Here is a 10,336-nt window from a genome sequence, read left to right as displayed (position 1 = left end):
AAATTAAATGGCAGCTACAACAGGCAAGCTTTCGGATTAGGTATATAAGGACTGTATTAATTTCTTATTTATGTTTTAAAATGTTTCCCATTACATTACAGCGGAATAATAAATGCTAGCAAATTCCACTATTATAGTTATTAATTATTGTAGTATTATTATATTTATTCATACTTTTTAAATTTTGTCTCAAATACATTCTTAAATTTTTCTCCGTATTTGTTTGTCACAATTAATCATCTATTTAAATTTTGTTATTTCATTGTAGACTAACAATTTTATCATTTAAACTTTTTGTCCCAACATATAATTTCTGCATCTCTCTTGTAAACTATTTTAATTAAAGAGAAAAATTACACTTTTCGTCCATAAATTATAGGGTAATTGTAAAATTTGTCTCTAAGTGTTGCTTGTGTTCACTTTTTGCCCCTAAGTTATCATTAGCGTTGCATTTTTCATCTTTTTATTAACTTTTCATGCTCAATTTTCGTCCATGAGTTATACTAACATTGTAAATTTCGTCCTTAATGTTTTGTTAGTAAATGGACAAAAAGTGTAACGCCGATGTAGGGGCGAAAAGTGAGCATGATCAACACTTATGGACGAATTCTACAATTATCGTATAACTTAAGGACGAAAAGTGCAATTTTTCCTTAATTAAATGATAAAGCTATATGTTAGGTATATATTTATTAAATGGTAGAATGACATAAAATTAAAATGAGGACTTCTTATGACAAACAAATGAAAGTCAATGATACAATGTGAAATTTTAAAAATACGACAATAGTTCAATAGTCGATAACTAAAAGTAAAATTTGTTAATTTTCATTATTATTTTATTTGATGCCATAAACTTTTTTATTCCACATTTAATCTTTTAATTATAATATATAGATGTTATCACTTTTTTATTCTCAACATAATTTGTTTCACTTTGATTTTTTTTTTCTTTTAAAAACTTTTTACTGTTAGCAGTAAATATTCTAAAGCTTACTTTACTAATTATAAGATTTTTTTTAATTAAAAGTGGAACATTTCTAAAAGAGAATATTAAATGTAGAATAAATCAAAGTTGATGGCAAAAAATAAAAATGTCACTATAACTGATAGACTAAAAATAGAATAAAGTCTAAAATATAAAATGTTAATGTAAATTTCTATTTGATAGACGTAAGCCTTGTTTGGCAAATAGCGGTTAGCGGTTAGAAAATAGCGAATTGTGTTAGCGAGTTTGACTAACAGATTATATTAGCGGATTATAAAAAATTATTTGGTAAAATTAGCTGTTTAGATTACCGGTTAACAGGTAAAGTAACTAAAAGGGTATACATACATACATACATATATATATATATATATATATATATATATAATGTTTTAAAAATTAAAAACAAAAGGGACAATGGCTCCCCTTTTGTATTTTTGTTTCCCCACTTATCCCACATCGGTGGGATAAGTGGAAAATGGAGCCATAAAAGGAGCCTCGAGGCTACATTTTGTTGAACAGTTTGTCCACCGCCCACTTGGTGGGCAAATTAGAAGTTAATTAAATTTTTTGAGAAAATTATAATTTATACCCTTTCATAATATGTCAATTATAAATGTTATTCCTGAATTATTAATAGTATATTTATTTACATATAAATATTAGGTATTAACCAATTCATATAATGTGCGTGTAAAATTAGTAAAACACATGCACCATGGTCCATAGTGCACTTAAACCTTAGGGTCCATGGTATAAGGATTGGGTGTGAGGGACATCCTAGCCCATTACACGAAATTGGGTTCAACATGGAAAGGGTTGAAAGTGGATACTTAAAGCCCAATCTGAAGAACCCAATAATAGTTTGATTGATACTTGTATGGTTTCAGTGGCAACCGAATACTGTCATTCTCTGTGATCGGCTAATCGCTATGGTTGATTGCTACATCTTTCTCAGAAACTAAGCCAATCTCATAATTCACTTCGATCAATTCGATTTGATTCGTTGAAACTATGGATTTCTTCAAATCGATTCTAGCCGATGATCCGGAACCCGAAAATGTGCAAGATTCCAAACAGCATTCCCCTTCCCCTTCCTCATCTAGCCAAAAAGAGGAAAATCGCGAAGAAACTGAGCATGTGGATGCCCCAGATCCGTCAACTACTGCTAGCGGTGCGAGTAGATGGAGTTTCGGAGGTCTCATCCAGACTTTAGCTTCCCGCTCCGAGTCAGTCCTCGAGACTTACCGCCGGGATCTGGAAGAATTCGGGACGGGACTTAAGAAAGAGACGGTGCTTTTCCGGGAAGTCGCCAGCCGTGCGGTGAAGGAGCTCCCGGCTTCGATCGAGGTAGGCGCCTCGGTGGCTCAAGGCTCCCTGGGATCAGTCGGCAAGACTATCGACGGAGTGTTCAAATCCACCGCCGATATCATTTCTCAAGGTAAAGATACTCTCCTAGCATCCTCCGATGCTGAATCCGAAACCCCCGACACAAATCGGAGCTTGGATTCGCGTCGTTACAGTAGGTTTGATGCGCAACTAACCGCAATCCAAAATGATCCCGCTAGTTTCACCGAAGAGCCTGAGGATTTGGAGGATTATAGGAAGTGGAAATCGGAGTTCAACTTGAACGATCAGAGGACGGAATTTGAGGACTTGATTGGAGAAAACGGTGGTCTAGAGGGTGTTTACAAACGCCTTGTACCCAGCGTAGTTGATGAAGATACCTTCTGGTGTCGGTACTTTTACAGGGTGCATAAGCTTAAGCAGCAAGAGAGTGTTAGGGCTAGCCTTGTGATGAGAGCAATATCTGTAGATGATGAAGAAGAATTAACCTGGGATGTTGATGACGAGGATGACACTGATGATGATGATGAGCCAAATAGTTCTGCAAAATCGAAAGGCCAAGAACAGGGAAATAACCAAGCTGGTAATCAAGATTCAGGGAAAATCACAGAACCAGTAATTGCAAAAAAAGATGAATTGCAAAATGTGAGTTCTGATATCAGTGATGAGAAAGGCATAAGTGAGGCCAATGCTGATAAGAGCTCTGTTACTGGATCAAGTGAGAATAAAGATAAAGAGGTCGAGGGTGCGACATTAGTGAAGTCAATTGAGAAGGGAGTTCCGAGTGGTAAACAGAATGATGTTTGTGAGCAGCAAACCGAGCAGGAAGAGGAAGACTTTGGGTGGGACGAGATTGGGGATATCGATAGCGGTGATGAGAAAAAGGCGGCTCCTCGTGGTGAGAGTGCAAATATAGCTGATGTGAGAAAGAGGCTTGCTGAAGATGATGATGATGAGAATTTGAGTTGGGATATCGAAGATGATGATGAGCCTATCAAAGCTTGATCCTGAAATGGGGCAGAGTTTGGACATTGGAAATTCCCATTAGCCTTTGAGAGCAGAATATGAGAATTGCATCTAAAGAAGTGAGAGAATACGAGGTAAACCAGACCAAACAGACATCTGCAGTTGGTTTAATTCATTTGTTTCTTGAATGCCTTGTTCAAAACTGTCTATCATTTACTCACAAAAGTGAATACATTCATCTATGCATAAATGGTTTTAGTTTTATATAGCAAACTATGTTACTACTACTTGTCATTTATTTGTGAAGTGAATGTCTAAACGGCTATGCAATTTGCAAATTTGAACAATTAGCCAGTTTGGGGCTTCTGATTTATGGTTGCTACATCTACTACTTGTAGTATATCTTACATTCAGAAATGAGAATTGCCTTGATTTCTTGTTATTTCCTCCTAGTCTTCATTCAAACTCATGTTTTCAATTGAAGCAGCCAATATGTCCCCATTTCTCAGGCTAGAACTAGTCAAATACAGAAGCTAGTTGTGGTGGAAATTCATGTTAATAGATTCTTAATGAGTTCCTAATTCATGGTGACTGCTACACATCTACCCCATCTCATCTACGGGTAGTCATATGATCTCTTTCCCATCAAGGAAGATGCTAGTTGTGCTTGCTCATTAAATTGGGAATATCTAGTAATAGGCAAAAACTTTGTGTGATCCGCGACGGGTGAGTGAAGATGAAAATGTAATACTTATACGTATGAAAAAATATACCAATAATAATTATACTAGAAAATGTAATACTAATTAGAAATAAAGTGTTCTAACTTATGAGGGAAAGTGTAATACTTTGAAATTCATACCAATAATAATTATACTAGAAAATGTAATACTAATTAGAAATAAAGTGTTCTAACTTATGAGGGAAAGTGTAATACTTTGAATAAAAATGTAATGCTTTTTGATTAGTATCTTGACTTGAGATGGTCTCTCAAGAGAATCAATCTTAGTAATAAAATAATTGATTAATGTATATTAACTTTAAATCAATTTTTTTAATAAAAACATAAAAGTATATGTAATAATTTTATTACTAAAGTAATTCCCTTATCATTGTGCCTATTACTGGAAAAAAAAAAGAATAATAAAGAATTTAGAACATCCATCAAGGAAGTTTTTTTGCGATTTTTGAGAAGTTTTTGTAAGTGTGATTATAAAAGAGAAAATGGGAGGGGAGGAAAAAAAAATGAAACAAATATGATTAAAAAAAAAAAAAAGAATATATGTCAAGCGCGCCCCTTGCACGCCCCCGCTGGACGCCTGCCGTGCGCGAAATGTGCACATCATCAGTGTAAGTCCATTACTGTTTCATTCGCGCACATCATTTATTTTTTCTTGGCTTTGGTGTCCGTCCATTACTGTTCCAAGAACCCAACTTTGCATATGAATCAAACCTCTTCTATTTCCTCCACATCACATGTTCCAAGAACCCAACTTTACATATGAATCAAACCTCTTCTATTTCCTCCACATCACATGTTACTATTCTAAAAACTCCTCAAAATCCATTGGTATAGATGCTCTTATAGTAAGATACGTAAAATTAAGATATGCCTGTGGGGGAAATGAGAGCAAACAGTGTCTTGGAGTAACGGCCAGGCCTCCTAAACATAACAGCAAATGTTTCCAAGTGTGGGGATACTTGTATGGTCCTTGAAGTTAGGATTCAACCTTTTGAGACAATAATAATAATATATTTGCTATTAACGTAAATAAATATTTTTTTATTTTTAATAAAATATTTTATTTATCTTTTTAAAAAGTAAATATAAAAATACTATTATTAAAAAAAAACTTAATCCTAATTTCATGTTTAATTCTTTAATATTCCAATTATTCTTTTCTTTCTCCATTAATGAAAAAATCTTGTTCATCATCATCTTCTTCAATAAACACAACAACAGCCTCCCACTTCCCACCTCCTACATGGTTGTAGTCCTCGTTGCATTTTCCATTACTCTTCATCTCTGTGTCGTGCTAGGAACAAGTGTTAGATAAAATTTAATGATACTAAACTTGGTTATAAATTTTAGGTCCCTAATTATTTTTAATTTTCTAGACTTAGAATATTTTCAATGCAAATATGAAAGGTCAAATTTTGGAACGAACTTTAGTATCCGGAAAGTAAACTTAATCCGAAAAGTAACCTCAATATAATTAGATTCTGAAGATTGTGTACAGTAATTCCCAGAAGGTCAACCTTCTAAAAGTATAGTTCTGGAGAGCTTAAGTTCGAGAAGTAAAAGACTTGGAAGACCGGAAAGCTGATGAAGACTCGAAGACCGAAAAGTTCAAGACCAAAAGGTTAATGGGCGAAAGTAGAAGGGCGAACTTTATCCGAAAAGTTAAAGTACTTGAAAGTAAAACTAACTGAATAATTAGTTACTTTTGAAAAATTGAAGGATTGACTTGTCACAAAGTTAAGCCACAAAGGTTGTTGAGGTAGGACACGAAAGTAAACTTCAAAAAGTGAAGGACTACTTTACGGATAGTCAATCAAGCATTCTCTGATCGAATAGTGATCAACCTCAAAATGCATGTTAAACAAGAAGAATGTTACCAAGATTTCAAAAATTCTAGGTCCCAAGAATGATTTCCTTAGTTTGTGTTCATAGTTTCATAATGTTTTATCTAATTAATGATATAGATATTTCATTTTTTAATATGAACAATTTTAACTATTTTGAATTATTTTAATTTTGCACCCAATCAATTAAACCCGGACTCCACCTAAAGTACAAGCCACATGTATAAAAGTACACACCCTTTCTATGCAATTCATCTCCCATATCCATACAAAATTTTCTTCATCATCCTTAGCTTATTCCCCACCCAAATATCATAAGCCAACCCTACTAAGAAAAGATTCATTGCATACATGTATGTGGCCATGTGAGTTTATCAATCGCATATGGCATATCCTAAATACTCCACTCCACTCCACTCCACAATGGAATCATTCACCTTTCACCTTTAACTTCACCAACATTATTATATTAGTTGAAATATCAGTCTCTCAATAAAAATTTCTTGACCTTACCCATTATAATCTAACTAAATTTCAATTAATCACTATTTACTTTGCATCCATACAATTATATTTTTGCTTTCATATGTGGTCCTACTTTCACATCACTTAAAAATGTATTTTCTTTCATCAATAAAATTTTCTTCTACAATTGGTCTCTTCCATCAATATATAAATTAATTTCAATTTTTAAATATTAAAACTAAAAGAATATTAAAATTTGTCAAATTGGATCATGAAGTTAATTTGTATGCATTTTATTTATGAGTCAATGAAAATTGTTCAATTAAGGACCGAATCAGACATACTGTGCAACTGAGTTTAATTTGGTGATCAAAGATTGCAGCAGTGGTATGAGAGGGGGTTGTTGGGCATCAGTCAGGTTGGTCGAGTTCAGCCCTTACTCGATTCGAGACGTAGCGTTGTGACTTACTATGAGGGATGTGGTTAAATGGTTAATGACTTATCACAAATTGGCTTTAAGTAGGATATAGCAACTAAATAGCCAAAGAACTATGCGGTTAAGCGTGCTTGACGTAAAACAGTTGGGTGAGCATAGTGCTGAGATTCATTAGTAAGTTTATAGTTTAAGGTGCTTCAGTTCGAGACACTTGATCAATTGTATGGAAGCGCATTTTTTTTAAAATTTCCTTCAGTTTAAACCGTTGATCTATATTAGATCAACGACTTAGATCTCACCCCATTTTTCACCTATGAGAGGTTTCGCACGTAAACCATCTCCGTAACAAACGGATGAAGCGGCCTCTGTTCTGCGCAACTGCAGTTCCCTTTCAACACAACTGCAGTATCAGTTCAACACAATCACAGTTCTAGACGGATGAAACGACCTCAACACAACTGCAGTTCCAGGCGGATGAAACGGCCTCCGTTCCGCGCAACTGCAGTTCTCTTTCAACACAACTGCAGTATCAGTCCAACACAACTGTAATATCATTTGAGATGAACTGTAGTATCAGTTATGGAGATTTACGAGAACCGTTTCTTCCACTTATTAAAATGACGTCGTTTTGTGACATTGGTCCACGGTATAACAACCGGAGGTTGAGGCAGTCGGCAAACTTGAACCCAAACCTTACTGGACCAGCGGCCTATGTGTTATGGGCTTTGATCGGTTTCAGCCCAATGAGATCTACGCTAAGTCGCTAACGCCTTGTAAGTCTGGCCGCCAAATTCAGTGGAAAAATTTGATGTTAAACGGGTTCGTTTCCGGCCAGTAGAAGTGAGTCGAGTGAGTGTTGTAAGGGCAACGCTTGTTTTCTCCTTTCATCGTCAAACCGCGCCGGAGCTTGCAGTAGAGAGATTTCTCAACAAGAAAATGGTAAATCCCGTCTTACTCTACCAATCTACCAATAATTCCTTCTTCGGATTGATTGAGTTTTGTTCTCTTGGCTTGCAGTTGTTCTTCTCGTATTTCAAAGATTTGGTAGGGAGAGAAGTGACGGTGGAACTAAAGAACGATTTGGCAATAAGGGGCACCCTTCACTCCGTCGACCAATACCTCAATATTAAGCTCGAGAATACTAGGGTTGTTGATCAAGACAAGTTCCCTCACATGGTATCTCACACTTTTCTCACTTGGTTTTTGTTTTTGTTCTCATTTTTGGTTATTATTATTATTGTTGTTGTTGTTGTTGTTGTTGTTGTTCATTTTTCTCTCTTTGTCCTTAATAACAATTGGATGATTTAAGGTTTATCTTGCTTGGGATTGGTTTTCTCTGCAATTAGGGTTTATTGTGGCTTTTCCCTTGTCTTTGTCTGAACTTCCTTTGCTTGCTCTGTTAAGTTCAATTCTATTACAAGTGTTATGCTTTTTAAGTGTTACTTGACTATAAATGATGGTTTCTAGTGTTTATTTGAGGGATTTTGCACAATAAGGATGGTTAATTTTCATTTTAATTTCACTGTTGAATTGTGTCTCTCAGCAGTCTCCAATCTCCATGCTTTACCTTTTTTGGGGTTTGCATGTGAGATTGCTAGTTATGCTTGCATTTTGATAGACTATTGTGTATGCTTAATTTTGGTATGTATGAATGTAATTCTAATAAGTGTTTTTGGTATTACATGATCAATATTTCTGTGCCATCTTTCTGTATGGACTATGGAGAGATATTTTTAGTAGGGTTGGGTTAAAGTACTTGATAGTTCCAATCCTAACAGCCTGGGCGATATATCTCCGCAATTGAACTTAGCCATTCTGCAGGATCCGAAAATCATTATGTTCTATAATCTTTTCCTAAGGTCTGTAAGCCTTTGCTTGTTGATTCTTCATGTTTCAGATCTTCAAACTGTCTGTGGGAACTTTTTATGCTGATAATTTGGCATTTGAAGTAGAGAGATTCCACAATATAAAAATGATTACATTATCTTTGAAGTATAGGATTCCATAATCTCCCTTGCCCCCACCTCTTCTCTCTTTCTCTTAACAACCTCTCTAATTAAAGACTATCAAATCTTTATTCTATTGACAGAAAAGAGATGTTTTTGTTACTATGACGTGATTATTGCTGCCTGTCTTTAGAATGACCATCATATGGTTATCCCATGGTAGAAAATCCAAGTAAATAAGATAGCTCTTCTTAGTGGTCATCTAATTTTATGGGAATTCTTTATTTTGGCTGTTAATAAGTTATTACTATGCTGAATGGTCTGTAGTTATGTAGCTCGTTGATTGCAATTTGGAGTTGTACATTCATGGCATGCAGAAATAGTAATAGAGTTGGATGCAAAATACTTTTATTGAGGTTCAGTGTTTAATAATTTGAAACCCCTGACTGGTCTTGTGAGTGGCATAACATTTATAGAAAAAGTTTTTAAATTTTACATTTTTGCTTATGCTTGTATATCAACATTTGTGTGTTTAGCAAGGGGTTGGGGTATACAGATGTTATTTATGTGTTGGGTGGGGGATGGAAGGATACATATGTGCTTTTCCTGCCAACTAGTAATTGGATCACTTATGGCGAGTTATGGGACAGGTATGATGGGTATTAGGTGATTGAGGTATATAAGATGTTCTCTCTCCTGCCCATGAGTAATTGGTTTTCTTGTGGGATGCATGTCATCACATATGATGAAATATGTTAAGATTCAATTCCTGATAAAGTCTACACTCTATCAACTCCCTCTTGTAGGATGGCCTTGCCTGAATTAAAACTTTTTATGTTCTTCTATTTCTTACTTTTTTAAACATGCTTTGTATTTCTATTATTAATGCATGTCAAATGTCTGGCACGCCGTTGGCATGGACTAGTCTAATGAACTTTTTATAATGCAATAGCTTTCAGTGAGGAACTGTTTCATCAGAGGCTCAGTGGTGAGATATGTCCAGTTGCCACCAGAAGGAGTGGACATTGAACTGCTTCATGATGCGACTAGGAGAGAAGCTCGAGGTGGATAAATTCTGTGGATATTTTCTCCCATGAAGGTTTCATGTTTCAAATATTTTAGCTGCAAGTATTTGTACTGTGAATTTGTTATTGACATCTCCTAAGGATATTGAATCATGTAGTTGTATCCCAGAGATTACACACTCAGATCTGAATGCCTTAATTCTGAAATGTTAGCTTCAGATGATTCTAATTGTAATTCTGTGGATGATTAGATAACTAAAGACATTGGTATACTGAATTTCAACCGTGTGCTATTTTTATTATTATGTGGGAAAAATCTAAAAGATTCTGTGCTGATATCCCAGCAATGTTATTCATTGTTATTATTATTATTATTATTGTTATTATTATTACTACTACTATTATTATTATTATTATTATTATTATTATTTCCTATATAATAAGTTAAACATGGGTTATGTGTACTAGATTTTCCTAGTTAGGCTTATTGAGTTTTGATCAAACTGACTAGAGGTTGTTGGTTATCAAATTAAATACTATGCTTACTATTCAAGAGGTAACACAATGCAACACAATT

The 10,336-nt window shown here is 34.8% G+C and overlaps 2 protein-coding genes across 2 annotated transcripts; both read left to right on the top strand.

The window, feature by feature from the left end:
* Positions 1 to 1,876: 1,876 nt before the first annotated feature.
* On the top strand, positions 1,877 to 3,743 carry LOC116026120 (BSD domain-containing protein 1). Its single transcript, XM_031267572.1, has one exon. It carries the CDS (start codon positions 2,003 to 2,005, stop codon positions 3,338 to 3,340), a length of 1,338 nt encoding a protein of 445 aa, XP_031123432.1. The 5' UTR covers positions 1,877 to 2,002; the 3' UTR covers positions 3,341 to 3,743.
* A 3,846-nt stretch (positions 3,744 to 7,589) lies between these two features.
* On the top strand, positions 7,590 to 10,097 carry LOC116024909 (sm-like protein LSM2). The gene is made up of 3 exons (XM_031265945.1): positions 7,590 to 7,727; positions 7,806 to 7,964; positions 9,687 to 10,097. The coding sequence occupies exons 1-3, from the start codon at positions 7,725 to 7,727 to the stop codon at positions 9,804 to 9,806; spliced, it is 282 nt and encodes a 93-aa protein (XP_031121805.1). The 5' UTR covers positions 7,590 to 7,724; the 3' UTR covers positions 9,807 to 10,097.
* The last annotated feature ends 239 nt before the right edge of the window (positions 10,098 to 10,336 follow it).

This window comes from Ipomoea triloba, chromosome 7 (genome assembly GCF_003576645.1).
Source record: "Ipomoea triloba cultivar NCNSP0323 chromosome 7, ASM357664v1".
In the NCBI taxonomy this organism is placed as follows: Eukaryota; Viridiplantae; Streptophyta; class Magnoliopsida; order Solanales; family Convolvulaceae; genus Ipomoea; species Ipomoea triloba.
The sequence above is the reverse complement of the archived record's forward strand: the minus strand, read 5'-3'. Positions and strand labels throughout refer to the sequence as shown.

What these genes read in the sequence shown, in the direction of transcription:
- LOC116024909 (XM_031265945.1), top strand. An exon ending in AAGACAAGTTCCCTCACATG is followed by an intron (nt 7,965 to 9,686) that starts GTATCTCACACT and finishes ATAATGCAATAG; the next exon opens with CTTTCAGTGAGGAACTGTTT.
- LOC116026120 (XM_031267572.1), top strand. Translation starts at nt 2,003, where the DNA reads ATGGATTTCTTCAAATCGATTCTAGCCGATGATCCGGAACCCGAAAAT.